General features: G+C 43.5%; 1 protein-coding gene across 1 annotated transcript in view; it reads right to left on the bottom strand.

The window, feature by feature from the left end:
- POLN (DNA polymerase nu) overlaps nt 1-27,617 on the bottom strand; it is a 560,717-nt gene that overhangs the window by 61,045 nt on the left and 472,055 nt on the right. The window contains exon 18 of the mRNA XM_082249983.1: nt 16,638-16,748. Within this exon, the coding sequence (XP_082106109.1) occupies nt 16,638-16,748 (111 nt within the window). The remainder of the gene's footprint in view (nt 1-16,637; nt 16,749-27,617) is intronic.

Genomic DNA, 27,617 nt, shown 5'->3' with positions numbered 1-27,617 from the left:
GGTGTATCTCACTGTAACATATGCAGACTAGGCTGCAATTACATTTTTTCCCCCTAAATGGGTTTTTATTGATAAGCGGAATACAACAACAGTATCCAATGGGTGTATCTCACTGTAACATATGCAGACTAGGCTGCAATTAAATTTTTTCCCCCTAAATGGGTTTTTATTGATAAGCGGAATACAACAGCAGTATGCAAAGGGTGTATCTCACTGTAACATATGCAGACTAGGCTGCAATTAATTTTTTTCCCCCAAATGGGTTTTTATTGATAAGCAGAATACAACAGTATGCAAAGGGTGTATCTCACTGTAACATATGCAGACTAGGCTGCAAGTAAATTTTTTTCCGCTAAAAACCGCGCCAAAACATGAGATAACATTACCGAACAACGGACTGTATCCCGAACATACAGTGAAATGTTCGGGTCCGTGTCCAGGTACCGAATACCCAAAAGTCCGGTACGATCCCTAACAATACAGTCCGTGTTCGCTCAACCCTACTTGTAAGTCGACCCTGAGGGACCAAAAACATTCTTATGAGCCGAGAAGGAGGGCCCATTTCTATGATGAGGGTCCTTGCCCTTAGACGCATGCGCAAGAAAGGTTCTCTTCCCCCTGTGAGACCTTTAATGATGTCATCCGGAGTAGCCTTAAACAAGCGATTTCCTTGAAAGGGAAGATCAGTCAAGGCCTTTATAGAAGTCTGGTCCACAGACCAGCATTTGAGCCAAAAGACACGCCGAAGGACCACTGCCAGAACAGAGAGCCAAGCCACTAGGGGAGCCACATCCAAAGAGGCATCACAGATAAACTGCAGCCCCTGGACCAGCTGGTCCACCAGCTCAGCAAAGGCAGGGGGAAGCTACTCCCCCCTCCAGGGCACAGCACAAAATCTTAACCCATGCGGTCAGAGTCTGCTACATCAGGGCAATGGTGAATATTGGCCTCAGTGCCGAACCAGCCAGGGTGACATAATGCGGGCCACAGCCTCAGCCTTCCTGTCAGCCTGGTCTCTAAAGACCGGGGACTCTTCAACCGGAATCATGGTTGCCCTGTTTAATCTGGAAACCGGAAGGTCCACCACCGGTGGAACAGTTCAATTCTTAAGAAGGGACTCCTCATGGGAGTATCACCTAGCAACTCGCTTAGGGACCCCAAGAGGGCGCTTTTGTCATTCCCAATCTTTAGTAACAATTCTATTAAAATAGGAGGGGAAAGGGGACACCTTTGCCACTCTGGATGGCTCGTGAGTGCCAAAGGGAACTGCGTCCTCCATCTTTAAGCCTCAAGCACAGATACAATCAGTGCGTCCACCAGCACCTTTTTGTGCGCGGTTGAAGTTGAGGAATCCTCCTCACTATCTGAGGATTCAGGGTGCGTGGTCGCAAACCCAGCAGGGTGACCAACATCCATGGCGGCCGAGTCAGATTTAGGATCTGATGAGACAGATGAGGCATGGGATGGCGAGGGGGGGGGCTTTATGCCAGCCCGTCACCCAAAATCCATCTCCACCCGGGACACAAAGGATTTCAGAAACGCTGCCAGTGCATCGATGGATAGATGGGACCTGGAGGGCCCCGCAGCCTCAGAGAGGGGATCAGGTGGGGAGATGTGCTCCAAAGACTCCATGAGTCACCAGGGGGACCCCACAAAAAAAATTGTAAAACACCGCTAAGGAATAACCCCCACTACTCTGGCAGCACCACCCGACTGCCAGTCACAGAGCACCAATCGATCCTCAGCAGAGAGGGAGAGGACCCCACCAGACTCACCACCCTGCAGAAACCAGGCACCGCAGTCACCAGGAGAATCTGCACTGCACGAGCGGCGATCAGGAAATGAAAGGATCCAGGAGTCAGCACCAGGGGATGAAGAGGAGCTCCCACCACCGAAAATGCCACTCAGAAGGCTCCACAGACATGGCTGTTTTCTATGACAGACCACCGCAAAATGGCCGCCGGACTACACAAACATGGCCACCATGCATTGCAGCACAGGGCTACAACAAAATGGGGATCCCTAGGCCTCAAGGACAGGCCCAGGCCGGACAGGGGGGCCCTAGCAGGAGCCCCACCAGGTACAGCTATCCTAGCACAGCCAATTTTCCAGTCGCCGCCGGCGCACCCCCCTACCCCATCACCAGCATAGCTCCCTGCCTCCACCCCAGGAGGTGGACCAGACCATCCACACAGCCCCAGCAGAGGTGGAGGGGGGGTAGGATGGGGGGACAGATGAAGGGGGTTACCTGATGGGAAGGAGAGAAACCTGGGGGTCTGACCGTCCCATGGAAGGGCCCAAGTCCACCCCAAAACCCTTCAGGGGGAGAGGGGGGACAGCTACTCATCATACCAGGAACCAGGCAGGCACCACTCCTGACAGAACCCCTTGCCATCGAAATGGGGGAGCTGTCGCCCAGGAGAGACGCTGCAAAATGGGCCGAGACCCAGTTGTATGCGACCTCACAAGGCATTTAACTCGCAGACCAGCCCCTGTCCGGTGGGACTATGTCGCGCCAAACCTAGCGTGGAGCTGATGTCTGCACGTGCTTGCTGGCCAGACTGGGGTGACCACCAGACCTAGATTATTCAGCCCGTTGCCCAGTCTGGCAGTTGATTTTAGATCTCACAGGAAAAAAAACAGGAGAAAATATCTATTTAAAATGAAAAAATATGCCAGGACCTAGGTCCTTACTCCTGACTAGGCAGAAAAAAACTGATTACCTATAGCAGAGAGAGGGAGTATACCCCCTGGGATTGCCTATAGACTTTTTTTCTGCCTAGAGTCCTAGTCCAGTAGGGGGCAGTATAACTCAATGGTTAAGAAGATCAGGAGCTGTGTCCGTCAATGAACGAAAGAGAAATATATATTTTTTAACCACTTTACGACCGGCGCACGACGATCTACGTCGGCACTCAGCCCCGGCCAGGCAAACTGACGTAGGCCTACGTCAGCACAATTTGCCGGCCCTGTGCGCGCTCCCGCGCGTCCCCGCCGCCGATGATGACTCGATTGGGTTCAGAACCGATCAGTCATCAGGTCCAGGCCAATCATTTTTGGTCTGGACCTGTTGATCGGTCCTGCCCAATCAGATCATCCTCTAAGCCTGTGAAATGTAAACACAGGCTTAGAGGAGATGTGCCCTCCCCCCACAACGGTCTTTTCGGATCCAGCGTGAGAGGAGAGCACATCTTACTGTGAGTACTGCACCAAGCACACCCACACACAGTTAGATAGGCACATTTCACCCCCGATCGCCCCCCCCAATTAACCCCTACAGCACCTGACACAACACACACTATATACAGCATATAGCATATACCTATATACCTGTATAAGTGTGATTTGTGAACAGGTGTAGCCCTTGCGACCCCCCCTTTTCCACTCAAATTACCCCCCACCCCCCCCTAATAAAGATTTAACCCACTGATCCCCCCTGAACCCCCCCTGATCACCGCCGTTAACCCCTACACCCTCTGTCACATCAGCACTAATACAAACGCAATATACGGTGTTATTGTATTTTTGTATTAGTGTCATTGTGATCAGAATTAGCGCAGGCGACTAAGTTTCTGTCCCAAGAAGGTTTAGGGTCCCCGCCACCCGCCCAATAAAGATTTAAGCCCCTGACCCCCCCCTGATCACCCCTACACCCCCTGCCATAACACACACCGTATACAGTATATAGCATTTTGCTATATACCCGTATAAGTGTGATTTGTGGTCAGGTCTAGCGCTTGCGACCCCCCTTTTTCCACTTGAATTACCCGCCACCCCCCCCTAATAAAGATTTAAGCCCCTGATCCCACCTGATCCCCCCCTGATCACCGCTAGTTAACCCCTACACCCTCTGTCACATCAGCACTAATACAAACGTAATATACTGTGTTTTTGTATTTTTGTATTAGTGTCATTGTGATCAGAATTAGCGCAGGCGACTAAGTTTGTGTCCCAAGCAGGTTTAGGGTCCCCCCCACCCGCCCAATAAAGATTTAATCCCCTGATCCCCTCCTGATCACCCCTACACCACCTGCCACAACGCACACTGTATACAGTATATAGCATTTTCTATATACCCGTATAAGTGTGACTTGTGACCAGGTTTAGCGCTTGCCACCGTTCCTTTTATCCTTAGGATACCCGCCAGTCCCTTCCAATAAAGATTTAAACCCCTGATCCCCCCCTGATCACATCCCGTTAACCCCTACACCCTCTGTCACATTAGCACTAATACACACATAATATACTGTTTTTACTGTATTTTGTATTGGTGTCATTGTGACTTGAGGTTGCGCTAGCTAGCTAGTTTCTTTCCCAAAGGAGGTTTAGGGTCCCCGCCACCCCCCCCCAGATCCCCAGCGCATAGTTTAGAAGTAACCCCTTGATTGCCACACACGCACGCACGCACGCACGCACGCACCTACACTTCCATTTCTAGTATAGTGTTTGAACAGATCAATATCTGATCTGATCAGAACTATACTAGCGCCCCCATAGTTTAGGGTTCCCAAAACGCGGTGTTTGCACGATCAGTACTGATTCCGGCCAGCACCTGCGTTTAACCCTTTCACCCAGGCAAGTGTAGTAATCAATAGATTACTGTCACTTGCAAAAAAACACAAGACACAAAACCGCTGTGTTAGCAGAGTCAGGCCTGATCCCTGCTAGCATTAGCAGTTTTTTTTGTAGCGCTTGAAATAGTCTTCGACAACCAGGTGCTTTTATTACCTGTGAGTCGCATCACTGTACGAGTAAATTTAGTTGCCAAAATGACCAAACGTTCGTACAGGGATGAAGAGCTTCTCAGTTATATGCTGACCGAGTCATCTGATAGCGAAGGGGAAGCTACAATGACCGAATTAGTGTCAGTATATGAACCTGATGACGGCAGCGGCTCCCTGACAGATAGCTCCGACGACAGATGGGTCCCTGTTAGACCCAGGCGTACCCGACCCCATTCTGAAGTTGTTGTGATGCAGGAATCGCAGGGTGCTCGTATGGAGCAGAGTGTGGGTACTAGTGCCGCTCATCCTTCTGGCGACCTGGCAAGCGCCAGCGGCCTAGTACAACCTGGACCTAGTACAACCAGCACTGCAGTAAGACCTGGTGACGTGGCGAGTCCCCTAAGTGCAGTTGAAGCTGGTGCGGTGGCTAGCACAAGTAGTGGCCCGCAGCCACCGCGTATTCGAAGACAGGCCCGTAGAGCCCATAGTGCCCTCCCTGATGCGCTGGCATTTCCTAATTGGCAACCCACCGATACTACAGCGCCAGTACTTCCCCCATTCACCGCCCAACCTGGAATCCACGTGGAGACAGCTGGTTTTACGCCCCTGAACTTTTTTGAGCTGTTCTTCACGGAAGATCTTTACAGATCTATTGTGGATCAATCAAATTTGTATGCACAACAGTTCATCGCCGCCAACCCAAATTCACACCTTGCCAGACAATTCGGCTGGAAACCTATAACGGTTTCCGAATTTAAGATCTTTCTGGGCCTTTCCCTCCACATGGGCATAACTAAACAGAGTGAATTGCGGCTATATTGGTCCACTAGCCCAATTCACCATATGCGCATGTACTCTGCCTCTATGTCCAGGACGAGATACGAGCAAATTCTGCGATTTATGCATTTCAGCGACAATGAACTCTGTCGTCCTCGGGGAGACCCTGCATACGATCGGCTCCACAAAATTCGGCCCCTCATAGACCACTTCAATCAGCGGTTTGCAGCCTTGTTTACCCCCGAACAAGTTGTCTGCGTTGACGAGTCCCTGATTAAATTTACTGGCCGCCTTGCTATGAAACAGTACCTCCCCAGCAAGCGTGCCAAGTACGGGGTCAAACTGTATAAATTGTGTGACAGGGCCACAGGCTATACAGTTAGTTTCCGGGTCTATGAGGGAAAAGATAGCTGTGTGGAGCCCCCCAACTGCCCAGACTACATAGGGAGCAGCGGTAAGATCGTTTGGGACTTGGTGTCACCCTTATCCGGAAAGGGGTACCATTTGTACGTGGACAACTTTTATACAAGCGTGCCACTATTTAGTCACCTTCTTGATTTACAAATTGGCGCATGTGGCACCGTGCGACCTAATCGCCGGGGCTTCCCCCAACGGCTTGTAGATTCCCGTCTTAGTCGGGGGGCGAGAGCCTGCTTGAAAACGGACAAATTACTTGCGGTGAAGTGGAAGGATACACGGGATGTTTATGTTCTGTCCTCCCTTCACCCAGACACGACGATCCAAATTCCTACGGCAACTGGCGTTATGGAGAAACCCCTCTGTGTCCACGAATATAACCTTAACATGGGAGGGGTGGACCTTAACGACCAGCTTTTGGCGCCGTATTTAGTTGCCCGTAAAGCCAGACGCTGGTACAAAAAAGTGTCTGTTTACCTATACCAATTGGCTATGCTGAACGCCTTTGTCCTATACAGGGCGTCAGGACGAACTGGATCTTTCCGGGAATTCCAGGAAGAGATCATCCTTGCCTACCTGTACCCAGGAGGCATGCCTGCCCAACTTCCCCTTCCAGATGCAGTGAGCCGGCTGCATGAGAGGCATTTTTCACATGTCCTCCCGAGTACCCCTACCCAAAGATGGCCCCAAAGAAGATGTCGTGTCTGTAGCAAGCGCGGATTTAGGCGTGACACCCGTTATTATTGTCCCAAATGTCCTGACCAACCTGGTCTCTGCATCGGGGAATGTTTCGAGCGCTACCATACACTAGTGGATTATTAGCGTAGGGTACAGCACGACACAGTGTAGGGCACATAAACACAGGGTCTCGAAGGATGTTGGATGTCCATCGACATTTTGAGAGACCCAAGCTGGAAGAGAAGATCGCAGATGATCGCAGTCCCTCCCAAATCAAGAAGTAAAGGAACAGTTAGAAAGAAAAATAAAAGGATCCAAAAACTGTTGTGGTGTCAGTAATTTTATATGTCCTTCTACTCCTTCCTACTATACTTTTTTTCAATGTCCTTTGTTTGTTTTTTCATTCTTTTGTGACCTGTTTCTCTTGCAGGTCCCTCGTCGGCTACCACGCATTGATTTTATATATTCTGACACAAACAGCGTTTGCGCTCAGCATATATGGATACCTTTGCTGATAGCAGCTGTGGTGATTTTCTGATTTCAGCACTGCAGTTAAAATCCTATTTTGGTATACGTGGATAGCGCCGTGTATACCCATCATTAAATTCAGTGGGTGGTTGTTTGGGCGGTTAATGATGAAAATCCAAAAACTGTTGTTGTCAGTCATTTTATATGTCCTTCTACTCCTTCCTACTATACTTTTTTTCAATGTCCTTTGTTTGTTTTTTCATTCTTTTGTGACCTGTTTCTCTTGCAGGTCCCTCGTCGGCTACCACGCATTGATTTTATATATTCTGACACAAACAGCGTTTGCGCTCAGCATATATGGATACCTTTGCTGATAGCAGCTGTGGTGATTTTCTGATTTCAGCACTGCAGTTAAAATCCTATTTTGGTATACGTGGATAGCGCCGTGTATACCCATCATTAAATTCAGTGGGTGGTTGTTTGGGCGGTTAATGATGAAAATCCAAAAACTGTTGTTGTCAGTCATTTTATATGTCCTTCTACTCCTTCCTACTATACTTTTTTTCAATGTCCTTTGTTTGTTTTTTCATTCTTTTGTGACCTGTTTCTCTTGCAGGTCCCTCGTCGGCTACCACGCATTGATTTTATATATTCTGACACAAACAGCGTTTGCGCTCAGCATATATGGATACCTTTGCTGATAGCAGCTGTGGTGATTTTCTGATTTCAGCACTGCAGTTAAAATCCTATTTTGGTATACGTGGATAGTGTCGTGTATACCCATCATTAAATTCAGTGGGTGGTTGTTTGGGCGGTTAATGATGAGTAATACTACGCATTATTCCTGTGCTGATTTCTGATAGGTTCTCTTTTTTTCCGTTCAGCCCACAGGCTGCATGAAAAAAAAAAAAACCTATATGCCAAACAAGGACCAGCAATGTACTGGTACGTTGCTGGACTTTGAGTGGTTATACCAGGATGATGCCTGCAGATTTAGGCATCATCTTGGTATCGTTTTTTACAGCCAGCGGTCGGCTTACATGTAAAAGCAATTCTAGCAGGTAATTGGCCGCTAGACTGCTTTTACATGCAGTGGGAGGGGCCTCCCCCCCCCCACCGCCGCCTTCCGCAGCCTTCCATGGTTTTTCTCTGGCTCTCCTGTCCCACCGGTTAACCCGAGAGTGCAGCCGGTGGTTCAATTATCTAACCATAGAGCTAATTGGAGATGAGAATGGCTCCAATCATCTCTATGGCCTAAGATGCCGGAGGCTACGAGCATTTTATGACTTCTGTTTCGCCAGAAATAAACAGGGCCATTGGGAAATTGGGAAAGTATTTTATCACACCAATTTTGGTGTGGTCAGATGCGTTAAGGTCAGAGGAGAGATCTAGAGTCTAAAAGACCCCAATTTTTTTTAAAAAGAGTACCTGTCACTACAGATTGCTATCATAGGGGATATTTAAATTCACTATGATAACAATAAAAATGATTTAAAAAAAAAAAAAATTAAAGGAAAGGTGTCAAAATAACATAAAAAAGCAAAAGAAAAAAAAAAAAAAAAAAAAAAAATTGAGCCCCCCCCCTTACCCCCGGTGCTTGCGCGCAATGGCGCACGCAAGCGGTGGTCTAGTGTCATATGTAAACCACAATTGCAGCATGCATGTGAGGTATCGCCGCGATCGCCAGATCGAGTGCAGTAATTCTTGCAGTAGACCTCCTCTGTAAGTCTAAAGTGGTAACCTGTAGAGACTTTTAAAGGTTTTCAAAAATGTACATACGTTTTTGTCGCTGCGCAGGCATGCGCAATTTTTAAAGCATGTCATGTTAGGTGTCTATGAACTCGGCATAAGATCATCTTTTAAATTTTACCAAAAAAATTGGAATTATATAGTGTATTTGTGCAATAAATTAAAAAAAAATGTATTTTTTTCGCAAAAATTGCGTTTGGAAAATCTGTGCGCAAATACCGTGTGACAAAAAAATTTGCAACATCCACCATTTTATTCTATAGGGCCTCTGCTTTAAAAAAATATATAATGTTTGGGGGTTCAAAGTAATTTTCTAGTAAAAAAAAAATATTTTTTCATGTAAACAAAAAGGCACAGAAAAGGCTTGGTTTTCAAGTGGTTAGAAGAGTGGGTGATGTGTGGATAAGATTGAGTATAAAATGCCGGAACTGTTCAAACACCCCCCTAATGACCCCTTTTTGAAAAGTAGACACCCAAAGCTTTTTTCTGAGAGGCATGGTGAGTCCATGGAGTATTTTATATTTTGCCACAAGTTTCGGGAAAATTATTATTTTTTTTTTTTTTGTTGTTTTTTTACAGAAAGTTGTCACTAAATGATATATTGCTCATGCATGCCATGGGAATATGTGAAATGACACCCCAAAATACATTCTTTTGCTTCTCCTGAGTACAGGGATACCACATGTGTGAGACTTTTTGGGAGCCTAGCTGTGTACGCGCCCCCGAAAACCAATCCACATCTTCAGGTTTTCTAATGGCGTAAATTGCTGATTTTACCCCTGACTACCTGTCACAGTTTCAGAGGCCCTGAAATTTCAAGATGGCACAAAACCCCCCCAAATGACCCCATTTTGCAAAGTAGACACTCCAAGCTACTGGCTGAGAAGTATGGTGAGTCCATGGAATAGTTTATATTTTGCCACAAGTTTCGAGGAAAAAAATTTTTTTTATTTTTTTTTATTTTTTTACACAAAGTTGTCAGTAAATGATATATTGCTCACACAGGCCATGGGTATATGTGAAATGACACCCCAAAATACATTCTGCTGCTTCTCCTGAGTACAATGATACCCCATGTGTGAGACTTTTTGCCAGTCTAGCCGCGTACAGGACCCGGAAAACCAATGCGCACCTTTAGGCTTTCTAAGGGCGTAAATTGTTGATCTCACTCCTTACTACCTATCACAGTTTTGAAGTCCATAAAAAGCCAAGATTGCACAAACCCCCCCCAAATGACCCCATTTTGCAAAGTAGACACTCCAATCTATTTGCTGAGAGGCATGGTGAGTATTTTGCAGCTCTAATTTTTTTTGGAAAATGAAGAAAAAACAGGAAAATGCATTTTTTTTCCTCTTTTTTCAATTTCCAAAACTTTGTGACAAAAAGTGAGATCTGCAAAACACTCAACATGCCTCTCTGCAAATAGCTCAGGGTGTCTACTTTCCGAAAAGGGGTCATTTGGGGGGGGGTTGTGCTGTCTTGGCATTTCATGGCCTCCAAAACTGTGATAGGTAGTCAGGAGTGAAATCAACAATTTACGCCCTTGGAAAGCCTGAAGGCGATGATTGGTTTTCGGGGTCCTGTACTCGGCTAGACTGCAAAAAAGTCTCACACATGGGGTATCCCTATACTCAGGAGAAGCAGCAGAATGTATTTTGGGGTGTCAGTTCACATATACCCATGGCATGTGTGAGCAATATATCATTTACTGACAACTTTGTGTAAAAAAAAAAAAAAAAATATATATATATATATATTTCCCGGAACTTGTGGCAAAATATAAAATATTCCATGGACTCACCATGCCTCTCAGCAAATAGCTTGGGGTGTCTACTTTCCAAAATGGGGTCATTTGGGGGGGTTTTGTGCTATCTTGGAATTTTAGGGCCTCCGAAACTGTGATAGGTAGTCAGGAGTGAAATCAACAATTTACGCCCTTGGAAAGCCTGAAAGTGGGGACTGGTTTTCGGGGACCTGTACTCGGCTAGACTGCAAAAAAGTCTCACACATGGGGTATCCCTGTACTCAGGAGAAGCAGCAGAATGTATTTTGGGGTGTCATTTCACATATACCCATGGCATGTGTGAGCAATATTTCATTTACTGACAACTTTGTGAAAAAAAAAAAAAAAATATATATATATATATATTTCCCGGAACTTGTGGCAAAATATAAAATATTCCATGGACTCACCATGCCTCTCAGCAAATAGCTTGGGGTGTCTACTTTCCAAAATGGGGTCATTTGGGGGGGTTTTGTGCTATCTTGGAATTTTAGGGCCTCCGAAACTGTGATAGGTAGTCAGGAGTGAAATCAACAATTTACGCCCTTGGAAAGCCTGAAAGCGGGGACTGGTTTTCGGGGACCTGTACTCGGCTAGACTGCAAAAAAGTCTCACACATGGGGTATCCCTGTACTCAGGAGAAGCAGCAGAATGTATTTTGGGGTGTCATTTCACATATACCCATGGCATGTGTGAGCAATATTTCATTTACTGACAACTTTGTGAAAAAAAAAAAAAATATATATATATATATATATTTCCCGGAACTTGTGGCAAAATATAAAATATTCCATGGACTCACCATGCCTCTCAGCAAATAGCTTGGGGTGTCTACTTTCCAAAATGGGGTCATTTGGGGGGGTTTTGTGCTATCTTGGAATTTTAGGGCCTCCGAAACTGTGATAGGTAGTCAGGAGTGAAATCAACAATTTACGCCCTTGGAAAGCCTGAAAGCGGGGACTGGTTTTCGGGGACCTGTACTCGGCTAGACTGCAAAAAAGTCTCACACATGGGGTATCCCTGTACTCAGGAGAAGCAGCAGAATGTATTTTGGGGTGTCATTTCACATATACCCATGGCATGTGTGAGCAATATTTCATTTACTGACAACTTTGTGAAAAAAAAAAAAAAAAAATATATATATATATGTATTTCCCGGAACTTGTGGCAGAATATAAAATATTCCATGGACTCACCATGCCTCTCAGCAAATAGCTTGGGGTGTCTACTTTCCAAAATGGGGTCATTTGGGGGGGGTTTGTGCTATCTTGGAATTTTAGGGCCTCCGAAACTGTGACAGGTAGTGCAGAGGTGACATGCACAATTTACGCCATTAGAAAACCTGGGAGTGTTGATTGGTTTTCGCGGTCCTGTACACAGCTAGGCTCCCAAAAAGTCTCACACATGGGGCATCCCCATACTCAGGAGAAGTGGCAGAATGTATTTTGGGGTGTAATTCCACATATACCCATGTCATGTGTGAGAATTTTATCTTTTAGTGACAACGTTGTGTAAAAAAAAAAAATAAAAAAAAAAAATAGTAATATTCCCAAAACTTGTGGTAAAATATAAAATATTCCATGGACTCACCATGCCTCTTAGCAAACAGCTTGGGGTGTCTACTTTCCAAAATGGGGTCATTTGGGGGGGTTTTGTGGTATCTTGACATTTCAGGGCCTCCTAAGCCGTTAGAGGTAGTGAGAAAATGCAATGAAAAATGTACGCCCTTTGAAATTCTGATGGTGGGGATTTGTTTTTGTGGTCCCGTACACAGCTAGGCTCCCAAAAAGTCCCACATATGTGGTATCCCTGTACTCAGGAGAAGCAGCAGAATATATTTTGGGGTGTAATTACACATATACCCATGGCATGTGTGAGCAATATATCATTTCAATGACAACTTTGTGTAAAAAAAAAAAAAAAAAAATTTTTAGTCATTTTTCAAACACCTGTGACAAAAAAATGAAATATTCAATGAGCTCAACATGCCTCTCAGAACATTCCTTAGGATGTCTACTTTCCAAAAAGTGGTAGTTTGGGGGGGTTTTGTACTGCCCTGCCATTTTAGCACTTCATGAAATGAGATAGGCAGTCAAAAATTAAAGCTGCGTAAATTTCTGTATTTACACCATAGTTTGTAGACGCTATAACTTTTGCGCAAACCAATAAAAATACGCTCATTGAATTTTTTTTTGTCAAAGACATGTAGCTAAATATATTTTGGCCAAAAAAAAATACATAAATTGAGTATATTGGATATTTTTTAAAAGACAAAGTTGAAAATGTCATTATTTTGCAAAATTTTCGCTCTTTTTTTATTAATATCGCAAAAAATAAAAAGCGCAGAGGTGATCAAATACCACCAAAAGAAAGCTCTGTTTGTGGGAAAAAAAGGACGTAAATTTCGTTTGGGTACCACATTGCATGACCGCACAATTGTCAGTTAAAGTCACGCAGTGCCGAGTCGTAAAATACCCCCTGGTCGGAATGGGGGTAAAATCTTCCGGGGCTTAAGTGGTTAAAAACCGTCAATTTCGGTTTCGGGAAAGTGCATCCTGAATTTTCGGTTTCGGGACCAAAATTTTCATTTAAGTGCACCACTAATTGCAGTCATATCTCCTGCAATGTTCGGGGAATCAGCTGGATCGCAGGACACAGGTGTTGCAATCAAAGGAACGTTTATTACCTTGAACATCTTCATAGCAGCAAGAAGACACAACAAAGGATAACAGTCTCACAGATTTGAAGAGTTCAGAACTGCTGTTGCAGTTCAACAGCCCGCGACTTTTGGAGAGGGTAATTTCCCCTGCCAACAGGTTTCAAGGCAGGATACTGATATGCACCCTCATGGCTGTACAAAAATCCACCATCCACAGTCTCCTCTATACTCCTCCACACCACACCTACAGATTTCTGTCTTTTTTTAAATCCACTTTTCTGACCAGCGAGTTAACCCTTTTGTTTCCTTAAAAGGGATCACAGTCGAAACAAAGGGGAAAAATATCATATACTTCTGTGAAAACGCCCACTGGGAGGGGCGAAACGCGGCAACGCAATTTCCATCTGATGGCAGTACCTACAACGTCACTTCCGGTTATCGGGTGGAACGCAAACAGGGAAGTGCACACCCAGAGCGTTCACATGCGATCCGGATGCCTCTAAACCACAGCTGTACCCTACACTACTAGCAATTTTGTATCTTCAATTCTGTAAGTGTTACTCTGCATTTATATTAAAATTTAAAAATGGTATCACGCTATGGAGATTTTTTCTTCTATTGCCTTGAATGAATGTCCACTGGGGACACCCATATCCATTTCAAAGTCGATCTACTGCTGGGGGACCAACCAGAATACTAAAGTGCCTAACCTTACAAGGATATAAAGTGCCTAACCTTACCAGGCTAAAACCTGAGTGACCCACATGCAATATTGCTAAGGGGTCCATACTGTCTGGTAAGTGCGTTAAATATTGGGGATGCACTATCACCTATTGCAAGCAAATCCACGGATTGGCACTAATTGGTATTATGAACAAAGCACAGAGCATGTTGTATATTGTTTCACTGGACACTTGCTGATTTTGACTTTCTTTTTTGGTTTGGGACATTTATTATTGTTTCACTGGACACTTGCTGATTTTGATTTTTTAGATTGGGGCATTTATTATTAATTAAGTATCTTTGGAGACTATTCTGTTTTGCACATGTGTTGCACAATATTACTTCACTACTCATATGTCTTTTTTTGGGTGTGAGGTTTTTGCTCTTTGATATTTCTCTGACACCATTTGGAATTTTTTCCCTTTTTTGTATTCACATTTATTTAGAATTTGTAGGATTTTGTATCACTTTTTTTGCGCTGTGTTTAGAGTTGTTTTTAGAGGGGAAATATAGCATCCTTCCAGGACCCAGCCTTGGCGTCCTGTACACCCCACTTAAGTGCCTCTTCTCCAAAGTGAATAACTTATCTACTGTGTGTAATTGATCCTCACAGCTGAGGCCCTCCACCCCCTTATTAATGTTGTGTCCCTTTGCTGAATTCTTTCTAATTCAACAATGTTTCCCCTGATGATTGGTGGCCAAAACTGAGCTGCACATTCAAGATGAGACCAGACCACTGTTATGTAAAGGGGTAGAATCCATGATTTATCTCTGGAATGTATGCTTTGTTAATGCGTTACAGTATTTTGCTAGCTTTGTTAGCTGTGTCTTGATATTGCATGCCATTGCTAAGGAAGGCCATAGATGCAATTTTCTTTCATGCAACTACCGATTGCAATGCATTCAGTTATGATGGGGCATTCTCTCCTGTGGAGCTATTGTGTTCTCCCAGCGGGAGGGGGGCTGGGTGCATGGGGAACTGTTCCTGCCTGGAGAACACAATGATTACTGCTAGCAGCTGACAATATTCACATGCTAAAAATCCAACATGCTGGTTGTACCCAAGTTGATCAATGGATCGACTTGGGTGCAATCAGCCTGCCCATTCCTGGATCTAATCTTATCTGGTCCCTGCTGAATGGGCCGAGATTTGAACCATCTATAGCTGGCTGAAATCTGTGATCTACAAGCACCCCAGATAATTTTCCATCACTAATTCTCCCAGGAGAGAAACTCCTAATGGAACCCTGGGACACACCACTCACTTTAGAATGAGTAATATATCCCTATGATCTAAGCTCATTCATGTAAGCAGTTTCCTATCCAGATACATACAATTTTATCAACTTCAACATACACTATATTACCAAAAGTATTGGGACGCCTGCCTTTACATACACATAAACTTTAATGGGATCCCAGTCTTAGTCCGTAGGGATTAATATGAAGTTGGCCCACCCTTTGCAGCTATACCAGCTTCATCTCTTCTGGGAAGGCTTTATGAGTGTGTCTATGGGAATGTTTGGCCAAAAGCAAGGTCCATAAGACAAGGATGAGCAAGTTTGTGGTGGAAGAATTTGACTGGCCTGACTGGCTTCATTGATCCTGACCTCAACACAACAGAACAAACACCTTTGAGATGAATTAGAGTGCAGACTGTGAGCCAGGCCTTCTCTCCATCATCAGTGCCACATGCGCTTCTGGCAGAATGGTCAAAAATTCCCTTAGACACACTCCTAAACCCTGTGGACAGCCTTCCCAGAAGAGTTGAAGTGGTTATAGCTGCAAAGGGTGGGCCAACTCAATATTGAACCCTATGAACTAAGACTGGGATGCCATTAAAGTTCATGTGCGTGTAAAGGAAGGCGTCCCAATATTTTTGGTAATATAGTGTAGCCTTTTGTAAAGATTAAACAGATATGAGGTACAGTATCAAATACTGTCTATAAAGTATGTTCAATGGACTTCCCCACTTTCTCACTTACTTCCTCATAGACCATAACAGATTGGTCTGTGATAAACAGGCAGACAATTCATGTGGTTATCACTTATAATAGCTTTATAACAGACACATTTCTGAGTCCTTTACCATTCCTTCAAATACCTTATAAACTACTGATGATAGGCTGACTGGTCTGTAGTTTCTTGGTGTACATCGCAATCCTTTTTTTGGTAAATTGGCACAACATTTACTTAATCAGTTGGTGCCATTCAAGTTAGTAAATTGTCTTTAAAAATTAAAACACATGCAAAAACACACACATTATACATGATATTGAAACATTTCAGGCTTATTTACACTTGCGGATGAAGGGGCAGTAAAAACAGGTAATTGAGTGGGGGCAGCACAGTGGTGCAGCCCTTACAAGGTTAAAGCTAGTAGCTTCACCTCCTCACTGCTTGTCAAACCTCTGAAGAATGATACACCATGGATTGCTTTTCAGAGGGGTGACAAGTTCTGTTTCATGTCTAAAAATAGTCTTAAGGTCAGGTCACACTGGTAATTTTGTTGTAAAATCATGATGCTATCTCAGATGATGATGACCAGCTGATCCGAATTTTCTAAAATGAGCTCCATTACATTTATCAACTTGAAAAGTAAAATTCCTTAAAAAAAGTGTCCTCAACTGCCTATCAATAAAATAATGCACAGGTTTACCTTGAATGACAAAATTGACAGCCTGTCTTTCAGCCTGAGCTCTTAAGCTGTAGTTTTTTGAGTTGATATGGGGGAGAGGCCTCTTGCGACCCATAAGTGAGATGACAAATCCTGCATTTAGAAATAAAATTAACGGATGAAAAGACCAAATAAATAATCTACATAATTTGATTTACCATTTTAAAACCATATTCTAGCCTTTTTTTAGATATAGTGTGAAGGGCATATATTGTGTTGTGGAATTTTTCTCAGGTACAAAATACCTGTTACCTGTTAGTCAGTGGTACCAAATCAGACAATATATAGCTATATATATAATGAGATCAGACAAGACTCAAGATGGCTGAATCATAGTGACCTGATTTATTACAGTGTTTCTGGAGTTTATATATACTCAAAAATGGGTTTGTCATTACAATCTGACGTACAAGAAATAGGTTGTTATTAACATCTTTTATCCAATCAAAGTTAAAAACTAATTATAGTAAGCATTATGTCAATCTAGATCGTGATTCTCTGTCATAAGGGAAATTTCTTGGTGACGCTCAATAAAAGTTCCAAAGGGGTTTTTAGAAGATATTATTGGCTTTGCGGTCAGCTGTCCAGACAGAGTTGATATTCTGAGAGATAGGGAATTTCCACTGTTTCGGTCATCTGATATATTCTTAGCCTTTGCAAGCTCAGTGACACATGTGAAGAAATCAAAGTAAAATGAGATTAACTCAAAAGACATTTTGTTTAAGATAACCATTCTAAATGCCAGTCAAGGCATCCTGCATATCCAGCAAGGTATCTTGTAAAGGCCAATTAGGTATCCAGAAAATGCGAGATATGTATGCCACGACATCTTCCCCCTCTTGAGAATTTATTGATCAGGTTAACTAACTACCTATCCGCTTATCAGATTCCTCCAAGGGAGCAGCCCCTTACGCTTGGAACACTGGCCCAGAGGGCAAACCTTAGTGGGGGGTGTCCGAGTCTTGGTAAGGTTCTGAGGCGGAGATTACTTCATACATGGGGGTTTGAGGTGACAGATGTCTCATTACAGCATACTCAGCATCATCAATCCCTTCTTATTTCCGTATAGAGTTGAAATAGGTTGTCTCCTTGGCCTTGGTAACCTTATCAACCAAACACATAATTATTTTAATTCAACAGATAACTAGAGATCATAATTATCATAAACATCAATATAAATACACCACTTTCATTATTTTAGGAGATAAGGCAAAACCTCCAAAAGACTGTGTTCATTAGGATGGGCGGACACCATTGGAAATAAAGAGGCTATAGTACCTGTTCCTGTGACACACTGAGAAAGTCAACTATGGGCCTTATTGCCACAGACACAATAGATTCCCAACCCTGAATGTGACCACCCTGAGGCGAAAATGGGTATTAACAACTTTTCTGCATAATACCCCAGTTTCTGTCTGAACAACAGAAACCTGAGGGCTTCTCCTAGGTGAGAAATGTCCATATTGTCATTTAATACGGCTCATATTTTATGTTTAACAGTTTCATTTCTGTAATGCATGCAAGTTTCATTTCATGGGCTGTTCACAGTCAGCTGTGGGCAGGATATGTTTATCAGTGCTTGTGAACAGTCCACCCTTCCTACATCAGTTTTTTTCATAGAACACTATACACACTGTAGGATTCTTGAAACCTGCGACTTTTGGGGGAATTAACATGTCCTTTCGTGCACTGGTAATGTTTCTATAGGATTTTTGAAAACTCTGTCTGATTTAGATCCTCTAATGCAAGTGGGTTTACTAGCACAGGTATAGTCTGGGACTCTGGGTGTAATTGTAACCCTGAGTATCCTGACTTCCTGGCTACCTGGTATTTAAACTTAGCAGTACATTGGGCCTTAGGGTGTCTGTTCCTGTTTCCTTTGTAACCAATTGCACTCTTAGTAGCCTTACTTTATGACTTAGTATCCTCATTTGGATCTGGTAGGAATGAAAACACACTATTATGCATTTTTGTCAATTGCTTTTGAAGCGCTGCAACACATCTAGTGAGATCTGAGTGTGTGGCTTGCAATTGCTGTGGTAAATAGAGACCTGCTTCAGGTACCCACACCTCTCTTGGGAGTGTTCCTGACAAAAGGAAAAAAACGTAAAACAATCTACCTGTTTCTGCTATTATTTTACTCAACTTGTGTTTTTTTTTTTTTTTTTCATAACTTGTGTTTTTTTTTTTTTTCATACAACCCTTTGTACCTTTCCGCTACTCTGTGAATGATATGGAGTGTGAAAGGCTTTCTCTATAGTCTTGTAGAACCCTTCCTTTAAAGTGAGTACCCCTGTTACTTTCCATAGTTTCTGGGATTCTATACCTGCACATTACCTGGGGCAAAGGCCTTTTTCCTGTGGTTTGTACTTTACCCCTAGAGACTGGCCAGGCCTCAGGCCATCCTGAAAAATGTCTATACAAACTAAAACATGTGCATAGGGACCAGACTGTGGGAAATCAATGTAATCTATTTGAATTCCTGGAAAGGATAGTCTGACTTAGGCAGTGCTTTTATGGGGTGCTTGCAGCTCTACCAACATTGTACCTAGCACAGGTAAGACAAGAAGCAGTATATTTTGCAGCTACTCCAGGAAAACCTGGTACTAACCAGTGTTGCATTACCAAGGTGGTCATTAGAGTCTTTGAGATATGACACGATCCATGAGCTGCGGCTGCCACCCTCGGGTATAGGGCCTGAGATCAGACAGAAATGCTCCTCCATCCTCCAGCAACCAGTTACATCCTGTGTTGCACTGTTCTTCCGCCACTTCTCACGCTCCTGTGAGGGGGCTTTTTCTGCAATGATATCAAGATTGCAATACTTACAGGAGTTGGTTGCTTTCCTACGAGTGTCAGTAGCCGGATAGGGACCTGTTCCAGTGCAGCCTTCTTCGCTGCTCTGTCGGCCCTTGCGTTTCCTGCAGCTTCTTCTGTGTCCTCTCTTGCATGTGCCTTGGTTTTTTTAATAAATGGCCACCTTGGTGGAACACTGGAAGACTAAGAACAGTCTCCATTATATCTGCATGCTTTATTGGCTTACCGAGAGAACTTGGGCTGAGGTCAAAAAGTTACAAGCTTTCAAAAATATGACCAAAATCATGTCAATGTGAATGTTAACTCTTTAAAATTCACAGGCCTTTGCCAAAACCATCAGCTGCTTGTGCTTAGAACTTTAGATTTAATGCCTCTGCATTCCTTTTGTTTATTTATTGCTGTTACTACTGCATACCCAGTTACAAGCTTACCCTCCTCTGTTTATAAACATGATCCATCTACACAAAGGGTCTCATCAGGGCTTTAGAGAGGAGCCTTTTATCACTGGGTCAAGCTGGCAAGAGACATATGCTACATACTGGATTAATGGGCACTTCATCTGAAACTGAACACTGAAATTTTAACTCAACACAAACATTTTTTTTTTTTTTAAATGACTTCCCTTTTCCTTTGAAGCCAGGCAGGAAACCACTCTCACCCCTGCTACTGTTATTCAGTAAACCTTTCGGACTGCTTCTGATGGGACATGCGGACACAGGTTAGCTGAATACCTTATTTCCTGTCTATCTTCTGGGGGAGAGGGGGTGGTTGCAATTCTTTGCTCTAATGTCCTGTCTTTACACTATTTGTAGTAGGTCACTTTTTATACACCCATAATGACAGGAAGTAATGTACTTTTAGCTTTCAAACAAATATCCTCTAAAACTTTGTCCCGAATTTCAAAAATCTTATCAGTGGTTCCCCTTTGGTTATGGAGGGTGCCCCTGAAATACCACTTAATATACCATAATTATATAAAAAGTTATTCTATTTTAAAACTTTTGGCTCAGTGCCAAATAGGGTTCAATGGTCATGTTAATTGCGGTAACCCTTAACGTCTAAACAAAGATTCCTGGTTTAAAGGGCAACCTATTATTTTTCATCTTAGTTTAATTTAATACAAAATAACCCCAAAAATATTTTGATATAAATAAAAATAAAAAATTTATCATATAAAGAAACAATCTTTTTCTCCGTGCTACAAACTCCCAGCTTACAAACTCAGAGGACTACTTCCTCTTTTTATATCAAAGACACAGAGCCTGTTTTTTTTTTCCCTGTCTTAAAAGGAACCACAACAGGCTTATGAATTAAAGGGCAACGATCATCTGTAACGCTCCGGCGTTTGTTTAGTGAACTGGATTTGCAGCTGCAGAATTTCCACTCAGTAGTCGTGTAGAGATGTGTTGAATCACCATATCCAACTCTCCAGACTCATCATTGTGGCCCAGCCTGCCTCAGCATGCAAATATACAGACACTCAGATAAGATGTTCCTGGAGTGATAGGTTGTATACGATAGTATAGAGGTGATGTGCTGAAAGGACAGGCGTGAGTAGTGATAGCAATGATAGGCACTCAATAGTAATGTTCAGGAGTGTTAGCAGATGGTGATAGATAGTATGCAGATAGGTTAGCAATCATGTACAAATAACAGGTGGTAGGGGACAGCAGATGAAGTGTACAGGAATTGCTAACTCAGTGCAAGGATATAGATGGTAGTAGACTCAAGAGCTAGCAATCTATGTAACAGTGCAGATGATAGAAATAGTAATGCATAGATAGCAACAGTCTTTAGTATGCAAGAGTAGATAGTGTAAGTTGATAGGAAGGAATCCCCTGTGGGGTACTTATCACTAGTTGGTTTAGAGAGATGAGGGGTCCGGTAATGAGATAAGGATCAGGTAGCGAGATACAGGATCAGTAGCGAGATACAGGATCAAGTAGCGAGACTCCGGTCTATCCAGATACTGGGGAAATAGCTGGAGGCTTCGGCAGCGTCAGACAAGGCTGTATAACAAGCGGTTTGCACGAACACCTTGTGAGTGAAAGCCGGCGATTGAAATAGCCGCTCAGAGCGGCGCCTAGTGATGACGTCATGCGGCTTAAAGAGATAGGTAGGTATATGCGTTCCACCTAGCTAAAAAGGTGGGACGCAATGCGGAAGAATTGGGCTGGAAGGGTACCGAAGGTACCAGAATCTTACATCATCCTTACTTTCTTCTTATAAATACAAGATTTGCTGTGTTTTCTCATGAAACAATTCAACACACACCAACTCATTTATAATATATCAATACTCATTCAACTTCATACTCTCCTGCTTCCATATCCTATCTTATCTTATCCTACAACTAGGATTATTAGCTGTCCAACTACAGAACACTTTAATTGGCTGTGTAGCCCAAAAACTATGCTCCCAGAGCTTTTAATCTTCGAATGCAAACTCCCTGGTCTGCCCCATTTATCTGGTAACCCTGTTACCCATACACTCTAAGGCCATGGTCCTAATGACCTTTCTCATCGACCCCTGGTCGGTATCTACGGAAACCCAGTTTCCCATTTCACTGTTATCCAAAAAAATAGAATAACTACCTATAACTTCCAAGTACCCTGACCTGGACTTTGGCCCTTGCACAGCCGATACACAATGTCAGGCTAACTCCCAAGTACCCTGACCTGGACTTCGGCCCTCACACAGCCGATACACAATGTCAGGCTAACTCCCAAGTACCCTGACCTGGACTTCGGCCCTTGCACAGCCGATACACAATGTCAGGCTAACTCCCAAGTACCCTGACCTGGACTTAAAAACAGCCTTTTACCATATGCATATGTTTACATATATACTATAACATAGAGATAGAAACCTTTACATGTATATGAAATGTCAGGCTAAAACAGTCATATACATTCAATGCTTGCTACGTCTCAAATGGACACTCCGAAATGAGACCGCTTTACCAGAACACAACTGGGGGTCACGTTCCTCCGTGTCCAAGACACCCACAGCGGTGAGGGTTGACCCAACCTCACCCTTCGCAACAAATGTTAGTAGCAATATATACACCTAAGGGTTTAGGTTCTTTAAGAGGGTATTACGTCAAAAATAAAACAAAGTTACCTGGACGTCATTGGATGGACTGAAAAACATTGTAAGCAGACAATGGGCTTACCTGGCCAGATATTTTCAGTGTATCCAATGCAGTCCAGATGTCTCACTCCGTCCGCAGATGACGTCACCTCTCCTGGCTGGCTCGCCAAATTGTTGTGGAATTTTTCTCAGGTACAAAATACCTGTTACCTGTTAGTCAGTGATACCAAATCAGACAATATATAGCTATATATATAATGAGATCAGACAAGACTCAAGATGGCTGAATCATAGTGACCTGATTTATTACAGTGTTTCTGGAGTTTATATATACTCAAAAATGGGTTTGTCATTACAATCTGACGTACAAGAAATGGGTTGTTATTAACATCTTTTATCCAATCAAAGTTAACAACTAATTATAGTAAGCATTATGTCAATCTAGATCGTGATTCTCTGTCATAAGGGAAATTTCTTGGTGACGCTCAATAAAAGTTCCAAAGGGGTTTTTAGAAGATATTATTGGCTTTGTGGTCAGCTGTCCAGACAGAGTTGATATTCTGAGAGATAGGGAATTTCCACTGTTTCGGTCATCTGATATATTCTTAGCCTTTGCAAGCTCAGTGACACATGTGAAGAAATCAAAGTAAAATGAGATTAACTCAAAAGACATTTTGTTTAAGATAACCATTCTAAATGCCAGTCAAGGCATCCTGCATATCCAGCAAGGTATCTTGTAAAGGCCAATAAGGTATCCAGAAAATGCGAGATAGGTATGCCACGACAATTGCTATATGTGACTATGGTTGTCAGGACAGGAAGAAAGAGAAATTTCCCCAGTGAGGACCCAGAGAGAACTTCTTTTGTACAGGTAGGGGTTAGAAACATTTGTTTTTTTTTTCTGTGTCCAAGTTGGGATGTGAGGTACAGAATCTACCTTTAGTCCTATTTTCTTTGCTTTGTCCTTAAGCTTTTACTATACATCTTTAGCAAAACGTACTACTTGTTCTCATTCAAGGTCTCTCTCCGTTCATCCTTTTATTGTCATCCACTTCTAGAAACACTATATTTAAATTTATAGTGACATAGAATTTACTATCATTTAATTCCCGGTGGAATGAATGATCCTCTAGTTATACACCAGATGGCCAAAATTATTTCAAGTAATTTTTGTTTGTTAATTATAGGATTTTCTGAAATTCAAAGGAGGTACATGGAACAATAATACCTAAATTATGAGAACACAAAGTATAGGAAGATGCAGGAAGGGAAAGGACAAGAGTAGAAAGATTGTGTAGGCTTCATCACGTGAATTGAAGAAGACTTGTACATATTTGAGGAGGGAATATCTCATGCATGCATTAGTGTCCAACTTTCAGGATAGAAGAGAAGCTGGAACAGTTTGTTCATTCATTCAAAAGGATAAGCTAATAAATACAAACTATTGTAAAGTGTGTTGTGGAGTCTACAAGATGAGAACCTTGGGGATACAGGGAGAGGAAGGGAGTAAAGCCAGGTACAAATGGGCCGAATGTCGAGAGACATTTGCCAGTTCAAAAAAAAAAAACAGCGACATTTGGCCCATGTGTATGTCAGTCTGTGTATGTCGGTTGGCTGCTGGAAAACCAGCCAACCTACTTCTGATCAGCGCTATCAGCCAATGGCAAAAATAGATGATCAGAGTGTTCTGGCGGGGGGCTGTCCCCCTGTCACAACACAACAGCTCAGTGGGGGGGGGATCGCTGAACTAAAGTCGGATGGTTAGTACAGCAGCTCCGACCAGAGCTGACAGTTTAGTGTTTGTGTTAGTGTGTACCAGGCTTAAGCGAAGTATTGTGGCTCACATGCACTTCTTCCTAAATTCAAGGTTGCTCATTTCTTAAAGGACAAGTTCACCCTTATCATAACATTTACAATAAAGGCACATTTAGAAATGTATACCAATGGCAATCTACAAACAGATATATATATAGATAATTGTTGGCCTTTTCTCTTTACCCTTCTTGTCACCATGGTCATTCTTACTAAGGGCAGATGAATACATCTTCTTTTACTTCCTGGAACTCTGCCATAAACTCTGCCTCCTGAACATGTGTACTTCCTAAGATGCAGCTGTGGGGCCCTGGTTAACCTCTTCACGACCGCACTATAGCCAAATGAGGGCTACAGCGCAGTTGCACATTGCTGGGAGGGCGTCATATGATGTACTCCCGTGATATCGCTTCTTGTCCTTAAGCTGACAGCGCGTGAGGAGAGCTGATAACTGCCAAATCCACAAAGGGGACATCTACATTGATAATCAGGGCACTGATCATCAGTGCCCTAATAATCAGTGCAGCCCCACCAGTGCTGCCAATCAGTGCCCACCAGTGCAGCCAACCAGTGCCGAGTGCTGCTAGTCAGTGCTCATTAGTGATGCCTATCATTGCCGCCTATCAGTGCCTATCAGTGCTTCCTCATCAGTGCCCATCAGTGCTGCCTAATCTGTGCCCATCAGTGCAGCCTCATCAGCGCAAATCAGTGGAGAAAAAAATTGGATTTTTGACTTACCGTTAGATCCATTTCTCTGATGTTCATTGACGGACACCGCTCCTGATTCTTCTTAATCAAAGGGTTATACTGCCCATACAGGAGTAGGACACTAGGCAGGAAAAAGCTTGACTACGCCTATGGGCAGTCCCAGGGGCTATACACCCACACTCAGCAATAGGCACTCAGTTTTGTTACAAGCAGTGTCAAAAGAAAGCCAACTCCACAGAGGGGTAGGTGCTGTGTCCGTCAATGAACATCAGAGAAACTGATTTTACGGTAAGTCAAAAATCAAATTTTCTCTTTCGTTCATTGACGGACACAGCTCCAGATTCTACTTAACCATTGGGACGTCCCAAAGTAGCGTTAAACATGAGGGGTGGGAAAACAGCAGAAAGAAAATTCCCAAGGCTAACCATAGCCAACCAGGTAACATGGAGCGCAACCAAAACAACTGGAGCTCACCTGAAAAAAACAATACACCCTCAAAGAGGACCAATTCCTCTAAACAGCAGCCTGCAAAAACTTGCGGCCAAAAGAAGCATCCACAGATGCCAACACATCCACATGTTAAAACTTTGTAAAAGTGTGCACACGGCGGCCTTGCAAACCTGCATCACTGAAGCCTGATGACGGAAGGCCCAGGAGGCACTAAGCACCCAAGTAGAGTGTGCTTTACAGGGAAAGGTGGAACCTGACCCTTACTTGAATAGGTATGATTCACTGTCTATATTAAAAAAGAGTAGCGCACACATGCAAAAGAAATGACTATCAAATATGGAGACAATCCATAAATAAAAATGGGGATTTGGTCATTTCTTTTGCATGTGTGCGCTATTCTTTTTTAATATACATGTCGCTTGGTTCATAGCTGCACCAGCTTTAGATATACATGTTCAGGGTATGCTCCCCCAATTTTTTGCTTGTTTATTATGATTCACTGTCTGTCTGATCCATCTGGAAATAGTCACAGCAGAAACGGCCAATCCTTTTTGAGGTCCAACTGTGAGTACAAATAGTGAGTCTGACTTCCTAAAAGACTCCGCAGGTGCCAAGTACACCCTGATTGCCCGAACCGCATCCAGGTAATGCAGGGATGAGCTGGCTTGGGACACAAGGAAGGCAAGACAATGTCCTCATTCAAATGGATGTCAGAGACAACTTTGGGCAGGAATGATGGACAGGGATGAAGAACCACTTTATCCCTATGGACCACTAAATAGAGACTGCGACAGGATAATGCCACCAATTCTGCGGGCCGAGGTAACAGTCACCAAGAATGTCACCTTCTGGGATAACGTAGGCACGGGGAATCTCCCGAATGTTCTCAAATGGAGGTTTCTGGAGAACCGAAAGTAATAAATTTAAAGCCCATGGCGGCAAAAGAGACCATACATGTGGAACCCCCTGAATGAAAGTACGAACTAAAGAGTGCATGGCTAGGGGTCGCTGAAAAAAGATTGCCAGGGCAGACACCTGGCCCTTGATGATACTCAAGGCCAACTTCTGAACAACATTCTGTTGAAGAGAGGTTACGATCCGAGCCACAGAAAAGGATCGAGGATGAGTGCCAATCAACTCACACCAAGAAATGTACACTTTCCACGTACGATGGTAAATCTTGCTGGAAGAAAACTTTCTCGCCTTCACCATAGTAGGGATCATTAATCCAGGCAGACCTCTATCCCTCAGTACCTGGCTTTCAATAGCTAAGCCATTAAAACCAGTGACTGTAAAGCAAGATGGTAGATCAGCCCTTGGGACAACAGCGTTCTGTTTTATGTCCTGTTCCCTGTTACCTGCTGCATCTGCTCCTGAAATACTGACCCGGCTTACCTCTGACTATTCCTGCTCCCTGCCTGCATCAACTCCAGCCTGTTCCTTGACCATTCTCCTGTTTCCCCGTCTGTACCTGATCTGATCACTCTGTGTATGACCCGGCTTGACTGACTTTGCTTATCTTCCAGTCCCCCTTGGAGCTACCACGTTGCTGCATCTGTCCATCTGCTACTAGGGCATCTGCCTCCTTCTGGTGCTCTACTTAGCCAGCAATTCTGCAGCCTGCACATCCACTGGTACTCGTGCGACTCTGCACTCTTGCACCACCTGTTAACTCTATCAGGGGCTCTGAATCAGAGGTGTAATAATGCATAATTAGCTCTACCCACTAGGTACGTGACACTCGCTCTTGATTCCACGTAGGAACTGTGGAAGAAGTCTTAGCCGAGGATGATACTGGCCTTACTGTAGCCCTTGGGCGCCTACGGTGTCTATTAGAGAACCCTGTGATCTCGTCAAGAACTTTGGTATCCTTCTGTGGAGCCGAACCTGCTAAAGAAGCTGCATGTAAGACTGTGCAAACAGAACTGTCTAGAAGGTGGCTTCTAAACCTGACTAAATAGATTAAAACTGATTACCTAGAGCAGAGAGGGGGGTTATATACCAGCTGAGGACAGCCCATGGGTGTAGCGAGGTGTTTTTTTTTTTTTGTTTTGCCTAGTCCTAGTCCTGGAGGAGGCAATA

The sequence above is a fragment of the Pelophylax lessonae genome, assembly GCF_965119305.1.
Source record: "Pelophylax lessonae genome assembly, chromosome: 1".
In the NCBI taxonomy this organism is placed as follows: domain Eukaryota; kingdom Metazoa; phylum Chordata; class Amphibia; order Anura; family Ranidae; genus Pelophylax; species Pelophylax lessonae.
This window is presented reverse-complemented; position numbering and strand designations above follow the sequence as displayed.